At 39.3% G+C, this 23,834-nt stretch overlaps 2 protein-coding genes across 3 annotated transcripts in view; one reads left to right on the forward strand and one right to left on the reverse strand.

Moving 5' to 3' along the window:
* pi4k2b (phosphatidylinositol 4-kinase type 2 beta) overlaps positions 1-3,748 on the forward strand; it is a 46,699-nt gene extending 42,951 nt beyond the window's left edge. Inside the window, exon 10 of one of the 2 annotated variants that reach the window (XR_015757144.1) lies at positions 3,078-3,096. Coding sequence is in view for 1 of the 2 variants with exons in the window: in XM_087986880.1 (XP_087843006.1) it covers positions 3,078-3,251 (174 nt within the window). In the remaining variant the exon portion in view is untranslated. Of the gene's footprint in view, positions 1-3,077 lie in introns of both variants that reach the window. The other variant, XM_087986880.1, reaches the window with a different exon arrangement.
* Positions 3,749-11,924: 8,176 nt separating this feature from the next.
* LOC122551581 (serine protease 27-like) lies at positions 11,925-19,309 on the reverse strand. The gene is made up of 6 exons (XM_043693695.2): positions 18,996-19,309; positions 16,476-16,541; positions 15,858-16,026; positions 14,490-14,761; positions 13,592-13,728; positions 11,925-12,656 (listed from the first exon to the last, which is right to left on the reverse strand). The coding sequence occupies exons 1-6, from the start codon at positions 19,135-19,137 to the stop codon at positions 12,492-12,494; spliced, it is 951 nt and encodes a 316-aa protein (XP_043549630.2). The 5' UTR covers positions 19,138-19,309; the 3' UTR covers positions 11,925-12,491.
* Between the last annotated feature and the right edge of the window lie 4,525 nt (positions 19,310-23,834).

Here is a 23,834-nt window from a genome sequence, read left to right on the forward strand (position 1 = left end):
AAATTGCTATGAACAAAGAACTTTACAAGGAATGGTTTGGCCACTGGTTATCTTTTAACCCCTCTATGTCTGCTGATTGAAGTTCTGTTATGCAAATCCTATAACAAAGTTTAATTTATCTAAATGATCTTTAATCTAGAGTTTTTTTTTTAACTAAGATTGTGTGTATATGATATGCATCAAATCATCAAATGGTTATAGGAATGGGCTGTATAATTCATTGTCTTTATGCTAACTCTTTACAAAGGCAACACACTATACTAACCTACTCTACCATCTTTTCCATATACCTATAATGTACTTTTTCTCCCAGTAATTTTTTAATATAGAATCCCTAAGTGTGGAAACAGGCCATTTGGCCCAACAAGTCCCCACCGACCTTCTGAAGAGTAACCCACTCCGCTACATTTACCTCTGACTAATGCACCTTGCCTACACATTCCTGAACGCTATAGACAATTTAGCATGGCTAATTCACCTAACCTGCACATCTTTGGATTGTGGGAGGAAACCGGAGCACCCGAAAGAAACCCACACAGACATGGGGAGAATGAGCAAACTCCACATACAGTTGCCCGAAGTTTGAAACGAACCTGGGTCCCTGGCGTTGTGAGGCAGCAGTGCTAACCACTGAACCACCAACCACTTGAAAGCCCAGTTCTTTCCAGTTATCCAGTTCTTTCTCTTTCTGAAGCTTCCTCCAACTCAGAGGAAACGCATTCCAAATTCTGATTTGTTTTTTTGGCTTTTCTCCATGACGCTATTTGATAAGTTGAATAAAAAGCAGTATTGCTTGGTTCTCTATTCTGCTAATGGGAACAGTTTCTTGATATCTGCCACGTCCGGACACTTCTTCTATCAGATCTCCTTTTAATCCTCACTTCAAAAAGAACAACCTCACTTCTCTAACCCAGCTACGTGACTGAAGTTCCTCATCCCTTATGCCGTTCTTGTGAATTTTCTCTGCACCCTTTCTCATGTCATCAAATTCTTGCTAAAGTTTGGTGCCCAGAATAAGAGACATTGAAATCAAAGAAGTATTTTATAAGGTGTATCAAACTTCCTTATTTTTATACTGTATGCATCTGTTCATAAATCCCATGGTCACGTATACTTAACTGTTTTCTCAAACCACCCTGCCCTTTGCATACAGATTCCTATATCCCTCTCTCCTTGTTTTTATGATAGTGTGGATCTCATGTTAAATTGCATCTGCCACTTGTCCATCTATATTTTTTATAATTTAATGGGATGTGAATTTTCTTGGCCAGCATTTATTGCCTATCTCTAGTTACCCTTGAAGGTGGTGGTGGTGGTGAGCTGCCTTTTTGAACCATGATAGTCCATTTGCATGGCGGGGAGATTTCAGGATTTTGACCTGTTCCACTAGTCTGTCTGTGTTGTCTTGAAAGCTATCACTATCTTCCTGACAGTCCAGTTTTACCATGTTTTGTCATCCTCACTTTTTGGAAGTCTGTACCTCAAAGTTAAGGTCATTTAATAAGTATCAGGAATAGTTTGGGTCCTAATACTCACCCTTGGGAACTATATACCTTCCTCCAATGTGAAAAACAACTCTTCACTACAGTGTCTCAACAACCAATTTTATATCCATGTTTGAGCTTAAACTTTGAGCATGTCATGTGGTGCTTTAATGCTTGTATTTTGGAAGTCGGTGTAGATGGCACCAATTGCATCATTCTAATCAATCCCAACTATTATATCATCAAATTATTTTTTTTAGATTACATTACAGCGTGGAAACAGGCCCTTCGGCCCAACAAGTCCACACCGACCCACCGAAGCGCAACCCACCCATGCCCCTACATTTACCCCTTACCTAACACTATGGGCAATTTAGCATGGCCAATTCACCTGACCTGCACGTCTTTGGACTGTGGGAGGAAACCGGAGCACCCGGAGGAAACCCACGCAGACACGGGGAGAACGTGCAAACTCCACACAGTCAGTCGCCTGAGGCGGGAATTGAACCTGGATCTCAGACGCTGTGAGGCAGCAGTGCTAACCACTGTGCCACCGTGCTGCTCACGAGCCAAAGCCGTTAAACACCATTCACACATAACAAGTACATGGTGGCTTTCATAATTTGTCCAAATGTTAGTTAATTTGTAACGAATTTTTGTATCTGAAACCTTGCCAACCTCTCAGATTCCATTGACTGGTCTACATTGTCATATTCATCCTTACACTCTTGTTCACAAAGAGGTTTTCATATTTGTAATTCTCCAGTCCTCTGGCATTACCACAGGACTTGAGGAGGATTGGAAACTTATGGTTAGAACGTAAACAATTTCCACTCTTTCTCTTCTTTTAGCAACAATGCTGCATCTCATTTGATCATTGTGACTTTTTGTTTCAATGACTAATCTAGTTATTACCTCTATCAACATTTTTGCACATTTGTCTCAGCTTCATTCTCTTTCACTAACTTTGTATCTTCTTGAGATGAATGCAAAGATCTCACTTTTAGCACTTCAGTTGTGTCTCCTGTCTTACACACAAATGTCTTTTTGATCCCTAATTGATTCACTCCTAATCATTTTTACCACCCTTTTACTGTTTGTAGGCATAGACTTTGAATTCTTGAGAAGAGACTGGTAACTAACCTGGGTCTCAAATTTTATTATCCACCTCTTCTTGCTTTATTGTCTATTATTTTCATTTAAGAAGCTTTGAACAAACAAATCCAATCTTTTCCTCCTTATGGCAGTGTACATTCCCATTCCAAATAATCTTACCTTTGAAAGCAACCCATTGTTCTTAGTTTTCTGTTCTCACCCTGTTGAGATTTGCCTCTCCTCAATTAACTGCTTTTGAAACGTCACTATCTCATTTATTTACATGCTTTTCAGAAGTTTGGGTTCTAATGTGCAGTTCATATTTTCATGCAGAACTGTGATAAAGTTTTTTGAGTGGTGACATTTTACTTAAGAGCAATAATTATTTATAATGGCTTAAAAAAATTGTTACAGCTATTCATTGAATAGATCATATTTCATAAGATGAAAGGAACTGAATTTAAAAGCATACTCTGCCTTTCCTTGTTTTGTACCCAGATTTTGAACCTTACTCAGGCACTTAAAGATGGGAAAAGTCCCATTCAGCTTGTCCAGATGCCTCGTGTGGTTGTGGAAAGAAGTAGTTCTGGAAGTCAAGGCAGGATAGTCCACCTGAGCAATGCCTTCACCCAGACATTTCATTGCAGAAAGCCATTCTTTTCATCTTGGTAGTGAATGTATAAGGAAACCAATTTGCCATTTGAATGGTTTCTAACTACCTGTTTGATACCACTGTAAATATGCAATAAGATGAAAATCAAAGGGGACAGCTTAAGTTGCACTGGATGTCTCCTTTTGTGGAAACATATAAATGAATTGGAAATTGTATCTTATTTGCCAAAAATAGTTGCTTTGGTGTAATTCATCAAATGTTAGATGCTGAAAGTAATGTTTACATTTTTTGCTATGTGAAAATTTTGAACCAATTTGTCAGGGAACATGTAAACTACTGTCTTAATGTATTTTTATACAAAAATTTAAAAATTTCCAACAGTAATGTATTAAATATCTGGGCAATACTGTCCTAAAGGGAATTTCTTAAGATGTTTGTTTGTATGTTCAAACCAAAAACTTTTAATTTCATACAGAGAATGAGAAAATGTTTTTGTAAACAGCACTGATCACTGTATTTCTTTCATTGAAAGGCATTAAAACAATGTTGAAGCACATTTTAAAATCTCAATTAGTTAATAGCAGTCCACTGTGCACCAAATGGCAAATATTTTCTTTTCTCTTTCAAATGTTATGGGTGTCATTGGTAAGACTGGTGTTTATTCCCCATGAGAACATCATGGTGAGCTGTTGCCTTGATCCACTAGTGCAGGTACAGTTACAGTGCTGTTTGGAAGAGTGCTTCAGAATTTTGACTCAGCAATAGTGAGAGTTCCAAGTCAGGACATTGTGTATGGTTTGGAGGGGAACCTGGTGGTCATGATCTCTCTGCCCACTGACCTTGTTTTTTTCTAGCAGGTAGAGGTTACAGGTTAGGAAGGTGCTGTCGAAGAAGGCTTGATGAGTTACTGCAGTACATCTTTTACAGACTGCCACTGTGCGTCAGTGAAGATTTTAGATTTTATTGTCACATGTACTCAAGTACAGAAGTACAATCAGAGTGTGGCAGCATCCAATGAGCAGGAAAGTCACATCTGGGGCATTCCTGATGAAGGCTTATACCCGAAACATAGACTATCTTGCTCCTCAGATACTGTTTGACTGGCTGTGCTTTTCCAGCATCACAATCTTCAATTGATCTCTCGCATCTGCAGTCCTCACTTTCTCCTACAGGAGTACAGTAAAAAGTGTATAATGTCATCACATGTGCCATCTTAGGTACAAAAAAACTTATAGTAAGAGAAGAGAGTTAAAAAGTTAACCATTACCTTCATAGAATATGTAGAAAAATAAAGAAATACAGTTATAATTAACACTAAAGTCTGTCTTAATTTAGAAAGTAAAATGAATTAAAAGTTCAATAGTCTTCAAGTCCTCCACTTATCTCACTCTCTGGGGAGTCTCAGCTATCTTGATGTCACCACTGTAGATATTGGAGGACCTCCCTCAATGCCCAAAGAAAAGATCTTGTCTATTCACCCTATCCATGCCCCTCATGATTTTATAAATCCCTATAACATCACCCCTCAGCCTCTGATGCTCCAGGGAAAATTGTCCCAGTCTGTTTAGCATGTCCGTACGGTTCAAACCTTCCAACCCTGACAACATCCTGGTAAATCTTTTCTGAAGCCTTTCAAGTTTCAGAACATCCATTCTATAGCAGGAAGACCAAAATTGCATATAATATTCCAAAAGTGACCTAACCAATGTCCTGTACAGCTACATGACACCTCAACTCCTATACACAATGGCAAAAGTGAGCACTGCAGGTGCTGGAAATGCACAGCAGGTCAGGCAGCATCTGAGGAGCAGAAAAATAAATGTTTTGGGCAAAAGCCTTCATCAGGAAACCTACCTATACACAATGCGCTGACCAATGAAGGCAAGCGTACCAAACCTCTCCTTCACAATCCTATCTACCTGCCTCTCCACTTTCAAGGAACTGTGAACCTGCACTTTTTTTTTAAAATAAAAGTTAGCTTTAGAGGGATGGCAGTGAAGGCAGTGCAATGTTCCTCCTGCAACATGTATGAGGTGAGGGATGCCATCGACGTCCCTGCCGATTACACTTGCAGGAAGTGCACCCATCTCCAGCTCCTCCAAGACCGTGTTAGGGAACTGGAGCTGGAGTTGGATGAACTTCGGATCATTCGGGAGGCAGAGGGGGTCATAGATCAGAGTTATAGGGAAGTAGTAACTCCAAGGATGGCAGATAGATGGGTGACAGTGAGGGGGACTGGGAGGAAGCAGCCAGTGCAGGGACCCCCTGCGGCCGTTCCCCTCAAGAACAAGTATACCGTTTTGGATACTTGTGGGGGGGATGACTTACCAGGGGTAAGTAACAGGGCTCAGGTCTCTGGCACGGAGCCTGTCCCCGTTACTCAGAAGGGAAGGGTGAAGAAGAGCAGAGCAGTAGTAATTGGGGACTCGATAGTTAGGGGCACAGATAGGCGGTTTTGTGGGAACGAGAGAGACTCACGATTGGTATGTTGCCTCCCAGGTGCAAGGGTACGTGATGTCTCTGATCGTGTTTTCCGGGTCCTGGAGGGGGAGGGGGAGCAGCCCGAAGTCGTGGTCCATATTGGCACCAACGACATAGGTAGGAGGAGTGCCGAGGATGTTAGACAGACTTTCAGGGAGCTAGGTTGGAAGCTCAGAGTTAGAACGAACAGAGTTGTTGTCTCTGGTTTGTTACCCGTGCCACGTGATAGAGATTCGAGGAATAGGGAAAGAGAACACTTAAATGCGTGGCTACAGGGATGGTGCAGGAGGGAGGGATTCCGGTTTTTGGATAACTGGGGTTCTTTCTGGGGACGGTGGGACCTCTATAAACAGGATGGTCTACACCTGAACCTGAGGGGCACCAGTATCCTTGGGGGGAGGTTTGCTAGTGCTCTTGGGGGGGGTTTAAACTAACTCTGCAGGGGCATGGGAACCCAGATTGTAGCTTCAGGGTGCAGGGCCTGGAGTGTAGGGAGGTTAGGAACATGGCATCAATTTCCAAGGAGGGTGTCTGTAAACAGGAAAGTGGCTTGAAGTGTGTATACTTCAATGCAAGAAGTATACGAAATAAGGTAGGTGAACTTGCAGCGTGGGTTGGTACCTGGGACTTCGATGTTGTGGCTATTACGGAGACATGGCTAGAACAGGGACAGGATTGGCTGTTGCAGGTTCCTGGATTTAAATGTTTTAGTAGGGTCAGAGGTGGGGGTAAAAGAGGGGGAGGTGTGGCATTGCTTGTCAAAGATAGTATTACAGTGGTGGAAAGGACGATGGATGAGGACTTGCCATCTGAGGTAGTTTGGGCTGAGGTTCGGAATAGGAAAGGTGAGGTCACCCTGTTAGGAGTCTTTTACAGGCCTCCCAATAGTCCTAGAAACGTAGAAGAAAGGATAGGGAAGGTGATTCAGGAGATGAGTGACAGTAATAGGGTGGTGGTTATGGGGGACTTTAACTTTCCTGATATTGATTGGGAAAGCTATAGCTCAAGTTCGTTAGATGGGTCAGTGTTTGTTCAATGTGTGCAGGAGAGTTTCCTGACACAATATGTAGACAGGCCAACAAGAGGTGAGGCCATACTGGATTTGGTTCTGGGTAACGAACCAGGCCAGGTGTTAGAATTAGAGGTAGGTGAGCACTTTGGGGATAGTGACCATAATTCGGTGATTTTTACTCTCGTGATGGAGAGGGATAAGTGTGTACTACAGGGCAAGAGTTATAGCTGGGGTCAGGGAAATTATGATGCGGTGAGGCATGACTTAGGATGTGTGGCTTGGAAAAGTAGACTCCAAGGCAAGAGTGTAAATGATATGTGGAGCTTGTTCAAGGAGCAACTATTGAGTGTCCTTGATAATTATGTACCTGTCAGGCAGGGAGGAAAGGGTCGTGCGAGGGAGCCGTGGTTTAATAAGGAATTGGAATCCCTTGTTAAATGGAAGAGGGCGGCCTATCTCAAGATGAGACGTGAAGGTTCAATTGGGGCGATTGAGAGTTATAGGGTAGCCAGGAAGGACCTGAAGAGAGAGCTAAGAGCAGCAAGGAGGGGATATGAAAGGTCCTTAGTCGGTAGGATTAGGGAAAACCCTAAGGCTTTCTATAGGTATGTTAGGAATAAAAGAATGACTAGGGTAGGAATAGGTCCAGTCAAGGATAGTAGTGGGAAGTTGCGTGTGGAGGCGGAAGAGATTGGGGAGACACTGAATGAATACTTTTCTTCAGTATTTACTCAGGAACAGGGCATTGTCGGCGATGTGAATACTGAGTCACAAATAAGTAGAATGGATGGCTTTGAGGTATGTAGAGAAGAGGTGTTGGAAATCCTGGAAAAGGTGAAAATAGATAAGTCCCCTGGGCCTGATGGCATTTATCCTAGGATTCTCTGGGAAGCAAGGGAGGAGATTGCAGAGCCATTGGCCTTGATTTTTATGTCCTCTTTGTCTACAGGAGTAGTGCCAGAAGACTGGAGGATAGCAAATGTGGTTCCCTGGTTCAAAAAGGGGAGTAGGGATAACCCTAGTAACTATAGGCCGGTGAGTCTCACTTCTGTTGTGGGCAAAGTCTTAGAGAGAATTGTAAGGGATAGGATTTATGCACATCTGGATAGGAATAATGTGATCAAGGATAGTCAGCATGGTTTTGTGAAGGGCAGGTCGTGCCTCACAAACCTTATTGAATTCTTTGAAAAGGTGACGAAGGAGGTTGATGAGGGGAAAGCGGTAGATGTGGTATATATGGATTTTAGTAAGGCGTTTGATAAGGTTCCCCATGGTAGGCTACTGCAGAAAATACGGAGATATGGCATTGAGGGTGAGTTGGAGGTTTGGATTAGGAATTGGCTGGATGGAAGAAGACAGAGGGTAGTAGTTGATGGCAAAGTTTCTTCATGGAGTGCCGTCACTAGCGGTGTTCCGCAAGGATCTGTTTTGGGACCATTGCTGTTTGTCATTTTTATAAATGACCTGGAAGAGGGGTTAGAAGGTTGGGTGAGCAAGTTTGCGGATGATACGAAAGTCGGAGGCGTTGTTGACAGTGAGGAAGGATGTGGCAGGTTACAGCAGGATATAGAGAAGCTGCAGAGCTGGGCAGAAAGGTGGCAAATGGAATTCAATGTAGCTAAATGTGAGGTGATTCACTTTGGGAAGAATAACAAAAAGATGGGGTACTGGGCTAATGGTCGGATACTTGGTAGTGTGGATGAGCAGAGGGATCTTGGTGTCCATGTACACAGATCTCTGAAAGTTGCCACCCAGGTAAATAGTGCGGTGAGGAAGGCATATGGCGTACTGGCTTTTATTGGTAGAGGAATTGAGTTCCGGAGTCCTGAGGTCATGATGCAGTTGTATAAAACTCTGGTGCGGCCGCATCTGGAATATTGTGTGCAGTTTTGGTCGCCATACTATAGGAAGGATGTGGAGGCACTGGAATGGGTGCAGAGGAGGTTTACCAGGATGTTGCCTGGTATGGAAGGAAGATCGTATGAGGATAGACTGAGACACTTGGGGCTGTTTTCATTAGAGAAAAGAAGGTTTAGGGGTGACTTGATTGAGGTGTACAAGATGATTAGGGGGTTAGATCGGGTTGACAGTGTGAACCTTTTCCCGCGTATGGAGTCGGGTATTACAAGGGGGCATAGCTTTAAATTAAGGGGGGGTAGATATAGGACTGAAGTTAGGGGTAGGTTCTTCACTCAGCGAGTCGTAAGTTCATGGAATGCCCTGCCAGCAGCAGTGGTGGACTCTCCCTCTTTATGGGCATTTAAGCGGGCATTGGATAGGTATATGGAGGATAGTGGGTTAGTATAGGTTAGGTGGGCTTGGATCGGCGCAACATCGAGGGCCAAAGGGCCTGTACTGCGCTGTATTCTTCTATGTTCTAAGGTCTCTTTGTTCAGCAACACTTTCCCAGGACCTTACAAGTCCTGTCCTGATTATCCTCTTCAAAATTCAGCACCTCACATTTATCTAAATTAAACTCCCTCTGCCACTCCTTTGTCCATCTGATTAAGGTCCTGTTGTACTGAGGTAACTTTTTTGGCTGTTCACTACACCTCTGATTTTGATGTCATTTGCAAATGTACTAACCATACCTCCTATGTTCACATCCAAATCATTTATATAAATGACAAAGCATTTTCTCAATTATGATGAATTATCTATTTGTGTCCAGAGATACTGCCTCACCTGATCAGTTCCAGCATTTTCTATTTTTAACTGTGCAGATAATGGCTAATGCATTAGACAGGTGTCTTTGTCCACTAATATATAATTTAAGTGAAACATTCTCAAAGGGTAGAAAGTATGTTAACTGGAGACAAGTTCAAAGCTCATTGTTCTTTTTGAGAAAGTTAACTGTATGGCTTCCTTTAATTTCTACAACTAACTAAATCAAACACTGAAATTCAAACATCTACTTCTGTTTGCACCATTTGCTTCAGACTACGATAAGTGGATATTGGTGTAGTTAGATTCTGCTGTCAGTAATAAGTATGTTAAATAGCAAGTACCTCACTGACAACTACACAGACTTTAACTGGATGAATTAAGTATTATTGAGCTACAGAGTTTTAGCTCATGCAACATCCCTCCACACAAGTGAAACTTGAGCACAATGTGTTTTGTTGCTGTAAGTCAATTGGTGATGTAAATTTGAAAACTCAATGCATTCACCTGGATTAAAACAGGTATTCAGATATACAATTATGAACATTGATAACTCTGTAGATATTGAAATTGAGGTCAAGTCTTTTGTTAAATCTTTGATACATTTGACTTGGTGTGTTTCAGACTGGAATTGTTTTGGTCTATGGAGGTATTTAAAAGGATGAGACAGTAAGATGCTACATTAAATTTAAACAGAAAACAGTCCATTAGAATGTAGAGTTTGGAACTGTTATCTGATAAATCAATTATATTGCATTAGTTTATTTAAAACCATATAAGTGAATTCATCTCTAATTTTGAGTACATTTTTTGAAAGTTTCCCCATGGCCCAGAGCATTGGAAATCATAACATGTTTATCATTTTGAAACTATTCAGTAGCCACTCCCCTAAGCACACACCTAAGCAGTGTTGTCTGTTGGATTGACCTTAAAGTGGCAAAGTTATGGGTTAAGCAGGTTGAGAGAATAAATCAGGGTTTCTATTATCAACTGATCTATGCAAGGGAAAAAAAAAGTTTTAAAAAAATTTGGGTAAGGCCAACATCCGGCTTTGACAATAAAATGGTCATTTATATGAAGCCTGCAATAGCCATAGTTAAACTTTAGAATACTAAGCATGAAGTGTAGTATCCACACTGGGGAGAATAAATACAAGTTTGGACAATTTTGCTGAGCCCCTCCGTCCAAGTACACAAAACATTTTTCCACTGTGTCTGCGACAATCAAATTGCAAATGTGACAACTTCCACTTGATTTATACTTTAGTTCTTTGTTCTATTAAGGTCAGTGTAACCTTGAGAAACAGCATTTATTAGTGACTTTTAAGCCACCTGGGTTCAACAGTTCTTACTCACTATTCTTGGACAGCAATTGCTGTGCTATTTACAGATTGAAAAGTGTACAAGTAAATTGTTTCACCTGGACAAAGAAATGGAGTAAAAGGACATTAGCAAGTTATTTGAGTGGGTGAGTGATGCACTTATAGTTGGAAGATAATATTGGGAATAAAATTGTAAAAGGGGTACAGGAGAGTACATGGGTATATCTGCACAGATCAGTGCAGGTGGCAGCACAGTGGACTGTGCAGGAAATAAAGAATGATATTCAGCTTTATTAAAGTGGACAGTACAAGAGGAAGGATATGTTGTTGAAATTGTACATGACACTTGTTAGACCTCAGCTGGAGTACAGCTGTGGGTGTCACAGTAAGCTGAATGCATGAGAGGGTGTAGAAGTGGTTTACACGAATAGTTCCAGGAATGATTTGAGGATAGATTGAAGTTGGGATTGTTGAGAGAGAAATGGCCAAGAGGAGATTTGAAAGGGGTTTGCTAAAATCATGAAAAAGGTTGAATAGAGCATACACAAAGCTGTTCCTCTTTGCAAAAAGGGAAACAAAAAGATTTAACAGTAATGTGCAAACTAAGCAAGGGTGATGTTTAACAAAACGAACACAGCAAGCAATTTGGATATGGAATGTGTTGTCTGGAAATGAGGAGATAGGTTTAGTGGAGGTATTCAAGAGGGCATCACATGATTACTTGGTTAAAAATCAGCAGATTGGGACAAGATAATAGAACTAGTACAGGCATAAATGGGCCAAATAGCCTCTTCACAGAGGGAAAAAAAATCTGATTCTGCCCATAGGGCAATAGCTATTCATCTCCAATAAACAGAGACCCTTTTGTTCAGAGTTTTAAAAAAAAAAAAGAGACAGACCAAATACTCTAGTACATCGAAGCATTGCAGTGATGCTGAGCTTGTTCTCTTCTTGGAAGTCTCATTCAGTGGTAGCACTTGTCAGTCTGCAAGTTACAGATCAGAATTCAATCCAAAATTTGGACATATAGTAGGCTGACATGGAGTGCAGTATCATTCACAACATGTATTTTTGGATGACTTAATTTCAAACTTTCATGCTTTATGAAGTTGAGTTTTCCCTATTCAAACTTAAAGGTTTCTGTTTTTACTCACCTAGTGTACACAATCAGTAATTTATAGCCATATTCTGTAAAAACATTGTGCCTTTTTTAATTGGGAAAGAGCTTTACATTGAAAAACTCAACCAGAATAGGAATTTTAAAAACATTTTATTGCAAAATAACATTTCCATTACAATAACTACAGCATGCAATTTGTCTTTGAACTGAAATATTCAGTAATATACAAAATTCCACCATTCTCGATGGACGATTCATTTGGCACCACAGAGCCATTTAATGCAAATTATTGATTAAATTTGCCCATTTTCAAAATCCTGAAAACTCCTAAGAGTACATTTAACAGATAAACTGTATATATTTTGTCTAAAGAATACATTGCAAATGCAAGAATAAAGTAGAAGGCACCAACTTTGAATTCTATTCTGCCTGTGCATCTCTGGCAGTGTTACAGTTACTGATGCTGCAATGTAATTAAAAACTTAAAATGATCTGTCTTAAATAAATTGTAATCTAGTATCAGAAAAGTTTCAAAATATTTCATGTCTTGTCACACTTCAATAAATCAGGGTGGAACTATTAAAATAATTCACCAGTAAGCCACTTACTGCTATTATCAATTATCAGACCTGTGCATATCATTAACAGGAGTAACAAATGAAATCTCTATCACCACCATAACTCAAACTGGTAGCATCACTTTATCCATTTATTATTTCTCTGATCCATTTTTGAAATGTTGTCGTCCTTGCATAGACCCCAGGTTGATTTGGTCTTCCGCAACCTACTCCAAAGGAAACAATCCCTGCTACCAGCCATACCTGAGAATTTTCAACTTGACACAACAATGGTCCTCCAGAATCTCCCTAAAATCAAGGCGGTAAACAAGGTTAGAGATATTTAGGATATTGAATGGTTTACCAGCCCAGTACTAAAGCCACACAAAAGTTATGAAGTAGAATTACATGTCCTGTAATTTCTAGGCCAGCAGAAAAAGACACCAAAAAGCAGTTACAAAAAAAAAGCTTTAACATATAGAAATAATACAAAAGAACCATCCTATCTCACCTACATACATCTCTAGCTCCACTTTGATTCTACTCTAATGGTGAAGCAACAAATGCTGCTTCATCAGCACTAACCCATCCGAATGAGAAACAAAGGGAGCATTTGTTCCTTATATTACTGTGACAATCATAATGTTGTGCACAATGAGTTTAAGGTTTGACCATTTCTTCTGACCCATGCCACCCTGAAACACCCATTAATTGATCCTTGAGAAATAATTATGCTGCATTCTTGGGGAACTTAGTTCTAACATTACCTTAACACTACATTTTTTTTGAGGGGGTAAAATTAAGATGGTTTGAAATTTAGCATTCTTGCATTTGTCATGTCAAAATTTAACAACAGGTCTCTTTTCAGCAGATTGATAGGACAAAGACATAATACATCCTAGAGGAAAGTGGCTGCTTGCCCCACATTCTAATAATTGGCCAACATCTCAATTTTACCAAGACCTATACAAGAGTGGACAGTCTCAGAGGATGTGATCTTTTGGGGTTGTAACTTGAAGGCTCAACTTTAAGCATTCCCCAAATATTCCATCCCTCAACATTTCTGAAAGTAGGAATGAAATGTCCCTTTGATTCAGCCTTTAGTGCATTTATATAGCTCCTTCAAGTTTATATTATGGGGAAAGTTATACATGTAATGTGACAGTTAACACTTAGGGTGCTCAACAAAAAGTGATACGTGTAAGTGTAATTCACAAATTAGGGAAGAAAATGCAATTCTGTACCTGGCATGCATCTCTGCCACCTTCTAAATACCCTGCACAAATCATTTGTGGAGTTATTTGTGGTAGAAGTCTTTGGCACTGGCTATTGTTGAAAACCATCACTTCAGTCTGCAAAAGTTCATTACTAGTTGATATTCCTGGCATGGAAAAAAAAGTTTGTAAGCCAAAGTAGTTAGTAATTATTTAAAATTGAATAACAGGTTTGACTAGTAAATCCATTGATTTTCCCCACTACAAATTAGCAGAATTAATACTATTTTCTTCCTGCTGAGTCTCAAACTTCAGAGCATTAAAGCACCAGGGAGGTGGTGTCATTGGGTTAGTCATCTAGAAGCACAGGTTAATGTTCTAGTGACATAAGTTTAAGTCCCACCATGACAGATGGTGACATTCTTACAAGAGTTGTTTCTTACAATTAATTAATTGCCACTCTTGGTGACTACATTGTAGTACCATATCTTCATATCACAATACTCAGTTAATTATTGAGTATACATATTACAGATTCATTTTAAAAAGTGTTCTCTTTTGAGAGATGTGGGCATCATCAACAATACCAGAATTGGTTGATCTTCCCTAACTTACCTTGAATCAAATGGGGAATGAACTGCATTGGAATGTTTAAATGTTTATTGAACACAAGAAAACTAAATCAAATTTAAGTCCATTTTGTGTAAACATTGTTATCTAGATTCTAAAAATAACCCTTATGAATCAGGTTTCTAGTTCACTCTCCACTTTATTAAACTTATCAATGCTGAGTGCTTGGGCTACACAAATCAGACATATATGTTTTGTCTTAATGACCTTTTCAAAAGAAGCAGGTATGAAAATATTTGCAGCTGCAATTCAAGCTTGAAGTCAATGCCTAAACTAATTAAAGGTTTTAAATACGTACCATTTTCCTCTGTTGTCCCCCATCCAATAATTATACATCTTTGGCCAGAAGTGAATGATGTTGTGGCTGTAGGTAGACAAGCTGGTTGAACAAAATCGGTATATTCAACGGGATGTTCCAACTCCAACAGAGCCACATCGTAATTAAAGGAAGATGATGTTTTCCGAGGATGAATAATTATTTTCTTAATTGCTCGATACTGAAATTCACGTTTGTTTAACTGATTTAGGAAACGTAGACCAAAAACAGCAGTCCATTTTTCTGGATCATTCCTATAAATTTAAAAATATAGGAGAAATGTCAAATGTTCTCAGAAAATTTAACATTGTCAATATCTCAGATTGGGACTGATCAATTAGATGATTGGAAGTCTTTAAAAATAATGGCATGAGCACATGACGTTTGATGTTTGCCAGTTTTCTTTCCATTTATGAAATAACAAGATTCTTCTTCCCACAGTGAACAGTGAAGATATACTCTTAAAGTGAATTAATTATGCATTTATTGCGGCAGTAAACATAGCCACAGATTTTTAATCCAATACAAACAAAATGCATAAACTCTCATGTACTCAAATCAAAACAGAGAACTTTATTCCATTTTCTATCTCGATAAATTAGTATGCAATTTAAAAGCCAATGTTTTTGGTCAATTATCTAAGGACATTATTTGGTAGTCATTAGAAAAGTACTAGGGAAAGTGGAAACAGTAGAATCATTTAAGGAGCAACTGGATCAGACAGCATGAGGTCTAAAACATTTCTGGCCAGATAATTAAAAAATGACCATCAGCCTTCATCATCGTTAGTATGATTGGACAAAACAAGTCAGTGAGAATCTTTACACGTCATCCATGAAAGAGACAGAAGCAAACGTCTTAAAAAGGATACGTCTGAGACATGAAATGAGAGGGGGCGAGAGATTTAGAAAACATCAATTATGCAAATTCAGAAGCCACCAAACTGCTGGATCTGATTAAGTGCTAACCTTTCATTTAACATAAAAAGAATATCTATATAGCACAGAGACTCACTGGGGCTTTCTTAGAATTTTATTAGTATTTATTTCAATTTTGATATCCAATCTTTTGTTAATAACGTTTCTTTATCCCATGAATCAGGAACAACTTGCAATAAAGTTTATCTTGCTTGTGTAAGCCAAAAGGACAACTTCTGTCTGCTTTATCTTGTATTCTTACTTATTAAAAATGTAGCTACCTGGGCAACATTAAAAAGCAACTGTTCAAAGATCTTTGATGGTCATAATACTATTCTTAATAAGATCTTCAGCCACATGTGGGAACAAATAGAAAACTCAAAATTATATCTATAGCAGACCTGAACTTTTAGTTGGTGGATCAATCATTTACCTGTTCTCGAAGCAATGTGCAGCAGACAGAATCCATCGACAGGCTACAAGGGTTGCACCACAAATATGATTTCCACCCAGCTGCAAACTTACTTGAAAAGGCCACTCGCCATCCACTGTACCTTTTCCATTTATAATCTTGGCCATTACTGTTTTTTGACGTCCACAACCTTCCATAAAAGAATTACTAGAATGAATTATTAAATCAGCAACTGTGAATATGCTACACAGTGGATATAGTTCTATTCATGACTTATTCAAAAAGCAAGAGCTAGAATTCTAGATTATGGCATTCAGACCAGAAAAAACAGCATAGAGGCAGACCATCTCACTTGTGTAAATTCTAACTGAAACAATTTTATTGTAGATTTTCAGGTCTGACTCAAACTCAACAGTAAGATACAAACTATTGAAAAAAATTCTGAGAACAAGGAATTTGTGTTCTCATTACCAATTAACTGAAGTCACTCCTCACCTTTGACCACTTTCATTTAATCCTCAAGTGGACCTTACTTTGATTTATAATCTCACAGTTTATATGTTTGTTAAATTTCTATTGTACCATTCCAAGAGAGTGTTCCTTTCAATATATGAAAGCAGAAATATAGTTGCCACTTACCACAGGCTGCATAATCAGATGTTTTGCAAGCATCATTATCTACACACCTCACTTGGAAATAAAGGACTGCAAAACAAAATAAGACATTTAGCTTTAGAAACTGAACAATTGGTTTTAAACAATTCTCTTTGCAAGCTCTCTAGCAAGTTGTATTAATTCCTGAGAGATTCCATTTAGAGAACAACTCAATAAAATCTATAGGTGGAGTTCAGGACAATGGGCAAAGGACACAAATTATACATTTGCAATTGCATTCATCTAATCCAACCACCAATGGGAGAAACTAGTTTTATTTTCTCCTTCCTTTTTGTAAAGTATTACTGTAGCCAGAATATTACATTGATTCATTTGTAAAATTTTCTCAAGGTACAGGTTAGAATATTCAGATGAACAGCTGAAATTCTGCAAAAGCTACAAAGTTTAAATCCTTTTTAAACTAGAGGAGAAATGGTAGACTGACAGGAGCTCTGACAGGTGTACAAAAAAAAATTCAAAAACAAATTGCTAGAGAAACACTAAAGGTCTGGCAGAATCTGGAAAGAAAGTACAACCAGAACATTCTTCCGCTTCTTCTGCTCTGAAGGAGGGTCACTGGTGAGGAGTCACTTTAGCTAATGGGTAATGAGGAAACAAAACTCAAGATTCTCAAAAAATTTTTTTTGTCTCTCATCTAGCAACCCCATCATCATGCCTCCTGTGACCATGAGAAACCACAGCTGTAGCCACTGGTTACCCTATTCACAGTAATAGAGCTGTCTGTCATGACAACGTGGCAGCTACAGCCTCTTATCTTAAGGCTTTAAAAGGTCTTAGGCTCTAATTAACTGCAACCCCACCCCTCCTCAAAAGATTCTGTCATCTTTGATTAGATGGAGTGCACTAATCACTAATTGACCTGCCTGTCAAAAATGGTGTCAGATGTCCCTGACATGAAGTAGGGTTGTAACCTGGAAGTGCACCAGACATCAACGTCCTGAATCCAGTATAAAAAGAATGGAATAAAAATTTAGCATTAACTGTCACTTAATATAAGTTAACTAATGACAGCCAGAATGGATCGATTAAGGGCAAATAGTATTTTCTGGCAAGGTAACAGGGTGGATGAGGTTGTGCAGTTTGATAAAGTTCTACATAGCACATTTGTCAGCAAAGTTAGAGCCCACAGAATAAAATAGATGATAGCAACATGGTACAAGATTAGCAGAGCACCAAGAAATCAATGCTTTTCTGAACTGGAGAAGCAAAAATAAGTGGGGGTTTTCCAGGGGGTCCCTATTAGGACCAGTACATTTCTACATCTTAATGACCAAGACTTGTGTATACAGGGCATAATTTCAAAAAAAGCACTTGGCAATATTGTGAACTGTAGAAGGGAAAGGGGATCATAATAAACCTAAAGAATTCAGACAAGCTGGAGGAGTGGGCAGATAAGTGGCAAATGCAATTTAATACCAGGAAGCAGGTGATGCGACCAAATACAAGGAGAAGAGGCAATATATAAAAAAAAGTACTTGCTTTACAATTGTAAGAGCAGAAAAGACATTGGAGTCTATCTGCAAAGAAAGTTTAGATCAGCATGGGATCCTAAACCTTAAGTAGAGCAGGAATTGCAAAACAAGTTAGATAAACCTGTATAAAATAATGATTTGACTTTAACTGTAACGTTGCATCCAATTTTGGGGGCCACACTTCAGGAAGGATGTACTTTAGAGAGAACAGCAAAAGCTAATGAGAGTAGTTCCAGCGATGACGGACTTCAGCTACAAGAATAGCTCTGAACACAAGTTCAAAGTCACAACATCCTGGCTTTTCAACATAGATTCTCCATGAAAGAAATTTCTGTAGGGTATCCCGGAATTATCAACCCAACAGTTATAGACTTTCAAAGAAAAAGGCTGATCACTTTCTCACAGCAATTCGAGATAAGCAAAAATGCAATCTTACACATATCCCAAACAAAGAGATAATTAATACATAGCACAACTTCAGTTGTACTTAACATTTAAAAACAATCTTCCGCGAATCCAGTTTGAGAACATCAAAACATAAAAGAAAATCATTAATTTGAAATCGCAAATATAATCCAAAAATCTCCCTTCCAGCATAACTAAAAATTGGAATTAAGCAGTTTGTAAACAGTAGTAGTGCTTCTTAGTAAATTGTAGAATTACAGAAGTCAAGACGACTCGGAGGGACAAGTGAACTCAAGTTTCATGTTTATATTCTTCCCCAGAACTATTCTGATGGAGGGTAATAGATCTCTCCCACTTTACAATGTAGGCTAAATCTCCACTTTCCAACATTTTGTAGTTCCTACGCTATAAACCGGCTTTAAAAAAAATACTGGAGCCTAATGATATCGCTATTTTAAAGGGGAATTTTAAACATTCGCAATTTACTTTTCCAGACTAGGTAAAACGTACGGTTATAAAAACTCAAGTCTTAAAAATCCTTTTTAAATGTTAATCTATTACATGATTAAACATAAGCCCACACCCAGAGAAATAAAAACATACTCACTCAGTACAACGGCAATCAGCACAGCCACTAAAATAATGAAGATTAAGACTGAAATCACTGCAAGTATTTTTAAAGCTCGAGTAGATGGTGTCAATGTTTTGACTTCCTCGGGTCGCGGGGCTTCTATATTCGTAATAATCATTGTGGCTTTGGGAGTAAATTCTGAGTGAAAAAACCTAAATCTGCCTTCATGTGATTTCAAAGTAACTTGCTACTCTCAATCGAGAACCATCCATGAGGCGCGTAAGTGGGTCTTATTTATAAAGCGTGGAATTGCCTCGAGCTGTAGGTCACGTTATAAAATTTCAATTTGACCGTGGTTTCCGGGTCGGAATTTATCTGCTACATGACGTTTCAAAGCATTGTATCATAAACAGGTATCATCGCGCGCAAGAAATAAAAGCAGGTACAAAAAGTTAGATTTTTTAAAAAAGTTTAAGTATCTGCACAATAACTCACATAGCCAGCATTTTAAACGGAAGTAATACGTGAAAACGTCATGAAACTGCATAAGCTAAGAATTAAAGCCCAGAATTTGGTTTGATATTTGATATTGTAAGCTGCATAAAAGAAATCATTTTTTGTTTTGTTATAACGTGAAATCATAGAATAATATAGATATACAGCACGGAAACAGGCGCTTTATCCAAGCCAACCAGATATCCTAAATAAGACTAGTCCCATTTGCCAGCACCCAGCCCATATCCCTCTAAATCCTTCCGATTCCTATACTCATCCAGATGCCTTTTAAATGTTGCAGTTGCACCTGCATCCACCACTTCCTCATTCCATACAGGCATCATCCTCCACATGAAAAAGTTGCCCCTTAGACCCCTTTTAAATCTTTCCTCTCCATGCTCTCTAGTTTTGGAATCCCCCATCCGGGGGAAAATATTTTGTCTATTTACATTATCCATGCCCCTCATAATTTTATGAACCTCTATAAATTCATTCCTCAGCCACCAATAATTTGAAAATCAGCAGAGATAGGATTTTATTTAGAGTGTTGATTAGTTACAGAATTGTATGTGCAAGTTACTTTTAATATGGAAATAGAAAAAAACAAAACATGGCTGCTGGGAATATAAAACAAAAGCAGTGTGATTTATTTCTTTGAATGAATGTATTGAATTTACTGCTCACAACCTGGTCTCCTCCACACTGTGAAGACTACACTGTAGATTGAATAATGGCTTTGTGGAACATATGCAGTTAACAAGAATAAACCTGACCCTCCAGCTGCTTGCCATTTTTCTCTTTCCTCTTGGTCTCACGATTGCATTTCTGTTCTATGTCTGTTTTAGTTGTGCAATGAGACACTTCCCAGTATTCTGGGCTCTGCATTGAGTTCAATAGTTTCAGATGATGAAATCTGTCCTCCACTTTGATATGTATCTCCTTAATGTTTGTATATTAGAGTCATAGAGATGTACAGCGTGGAAACAGACCCTTCAGTCCAACCCATTCATGCTGACCAGATATCCCAACCCAATCTAATCTCACCTGCCAGCACCCGGCCCATATCCGTCCAAACCCTTCCTATTCATATACCCTGTTTCCATGCTGTACATCTCAATGACTGTATGACTCTAATACACAGCACTGGGGACCTGGGTTCGATTCCAGCCTTGTGCGACTCTCTGTGTGGAGTTTGCACATTCTCCCCGTATCTGCATGGGTTTCTTCCAGGTGCTCCGGTTTCCTCCCGCAGTCCAAAGATGTGCAGGTTAGGTACATTGCCCATAGTGTTCAGGGATGTTTAGGCTAGGTGCATTAGTCTGGGAAAATGTGGAGTAATAGGATAAGGGGATGGGTCTGGGTGGGATACAAGGGTTGGTATGGACTTGTTGGGCCAAATAGCCCATTTCCACACAGTAGGTATTCTATGATACACTTGACAAAATTACTTACAAGTCTGGGACAAATATGCCTAGTCCAAGGACAGGACAGGTGCCGTGCTTCTCCTAATGGTCATACTAATGTAGAGAATTGCTTGCCAACCTTGCTCTCTTATGCTGTCCTGCTGATCAACTCTACTGCTTTCTTGCGCTCTCTTTCCACACTGTCTTGTTCACCAGCTCTTCTGTTGTCTAATCCCTTCAGTCATCAACCAGCCCACTCACTCAAATTCCCTTTTACTGCCTTTTCCAATCCACGTTATTCCTGCTCATTGCTGCCTCCCATGCTTGTCACTTTCTTTTGCTACTTTCTCTGCCTTGCCACTTCCTTGGGCCCCCGCGAGGAGTGGTGAGATGGCCAAAGTGAGTGATGGACTGTGAATGAGAGAGTTGGAGAAGGAAGCAGTAAGTGAGAGAATCAGCAAGTGAGGAAAAAGGACAAGAAGGGCAGCAAATAGGAGAGAAAACAAGTGAGAGCAGCACTGAGAGGGAGGGGATGCAATTGGTGGCAGCAGGTTGAATGGGACTGTGAGCGGGATACATACAGAGATATTGATTTACTAAGTAAATGGGCAAATTAAGTATAATGTGTGAAACATGAAGTTGTGCAGTTTGGAAAGGAAAACAAACAGTGATATTATTTAAATGGAGAAAAACTGCAGAAAGTTACAACAGAGGAACTTGGGGTACTTGTTCGTGAAATGAAGAGAGTTAGTTTGCAGGGGCAGCAGGTAATCAGGAAGGCTTCTGGAATGCTGGAATAGAATAGAATAGCAATTAACTGTCACATGTATGTAACTTGCAACAATTCGGCACCATTGTATTTACAGAAATTATACTGAGAAGTAATTGAAGCAAAGTTAGGACAAAGTTCCTCCAGGACACCTGGGTTTCTAAAATGGCTACAGGATGCCGCCACTGAAGCTGCCCCTGAAGTCACCAAAGCAAGGATTTCTGGTCCAGACCCACCACCGCTGGCACCACTGAAGCCAACACTGAAGCCATTGCATCGCCACCATAGCCAGGAGGGTCAGACCAGACCCATTGAGTTGCTGACAGTGAAGCCATAGCTCAAATTGTCGCCATTTCAGTCATCACCTGAAGCTGTGACTTTACTGCCATAAGGCACAAGGAATGAAACGGAACCACCATGTCGCCATCACGAAGGCAATCACTGAAATTGCCGTACCACCACCAGGAGGAACAGACCAGAACCACCAACAATAAAGCTTGCAATAAAGCTTCAGCCACAATGGCCACAAGAAATGGACACCCAGACTGACCTCGCTGCCCTGCTGCAACTGCCTTCCCCCACTACAGACAAAGAAAAGGTGAACTTTAATTCAAAAGAGAAATGAAGAAATAAAACAAAAAAAAATGTGTTATCCCTTGTTTCAATGAAGTTAGAGTATAAAAGTAGGAAAGTCTTACTGCAACTGTACAAGGTGCTGGTGAGACTGCATCTGCAGCACTGAGCAGTTTTGGTCCCTTATTTAAGGGAAAAAATCTCATTTCATTGGAGGCAGTTCAGAGAAGGTTCTCCTCGTGGGAGAGTCTAGGACCAGAAAGCATAGTCTCAGAATAAAAGGGCACTAATTTAAGACCAAGATGAGAAGGAATTTCTCTGAGGGTTGTATTGTGGCACAGTCCTTGAGTATTTTTATGGATAAGATAGGATATTCTTGATCAGTAGAGGAATCAAGTGTTATGGGGAATACGCAGAAAGTGGACTTGAAGAATGTTGGAGCAGCTATGATCCTATTGAATATTGGAGTAGTATCGAGAGACTGAATGGCCTACATTTGTTCCTTTTTTTTATAGTCATATGGTTTATAGGACAGGTGAGTGGGAAAGGCTGCTCAAAAATTTTAGAGATCCAGTTTTTTGATGTTATCTAGTCCCCAGCATGAAATAATCCTAAAGTGCAAATCCCATGTATTGTGCTCAAACTGGCACAATCATAGATATATTTTAATCAAGCAGTTCAGAAATGTTATGACACATCTCTGAATCAGGTGGGACTTGAACCCAGGCCTCCTGGCTTAGTGGTATGGATACTATCTTTGCATCACAAAAGCCCAGCACTGGTCCAATTGCAACATGACTCTAAAGCAGAATGATATGAACATTAGTAAACCTCTTTGAAAATAAAATTCCAGCATCGTTAAGTTTTTTGGAAGTAATCAAGTTAGATCCCAGAATGAGATCTAGATTGGTAGTTATTTTTAGTTTACTTAATCAACATGGTGGTTGATCATAGACATATGTGGCTGTAGATTTTCTTTAACAACAAACAGAATTTGATTATGCAAGAGAGATGAAAATAACTATCTAAACCTAAACAACAGTAAAAAGATGATCTGAAATACACCAAAAAACAATGTTTCAATCTATATGGCAATACTATCCATTACAGAGACTCAAGCCCAGAGAAACACCCCTTATATCTCAGCTCCTGTAGGACTCTATTTAACCGACAGTGACATTTCCTGGCCTGGATTGTGGAGACAAATCTACTGACATGAACTTTTCCACAAACATGAGAGTGTACGTTTTCTTAGTTCTAATTACTGATAGATTTCTACCAATCATTGCTAGCTTGCAAGTTTTACAGGCTAAACCTTTCTAGTGAGGTAGCTTCTTCTCTGAGCTGCTTCAAAAATTAAACACTGGTGTCTTCTGAACTGAATTGAAAAAACATCTGAACTACATTTTACAACAATTCTGTCTCATCCTATATTCCTCTAAATTGAAAACAAAGCTAATGATCTTACACATTTACTCTACCTATTGTAAATTCTACAGTATAAATGTCTGTCTATTAACATCACAGCAGTTTGCAAATTTCTATTCTCTGACATAAAGTGGATTAAATTACAAAATCATAGAATTGTTGAAGGAGGCTATTCAGCCAATTTGGATCACAGAAGGAATCAATAAC

Source organism: Chiloscyllium plagiosum, unplaced genomic scaffold (genome assembly GCF_037043375.1).
Source record: "Chiloscyllium plagiosum isolate Xiang-an unplaced genomic scaffold, Cpla_swu_hap1 HiC_scaffold_1, whole genome shotgun sequence".
Taxonomy (NCBI): Eukaryota; Metazoa; Chordata; class Chondrichthyes; order Orectolobiformes; family Hemiscylliidae; genus Chiloscyllium; species Chiloscyllium plagiosum.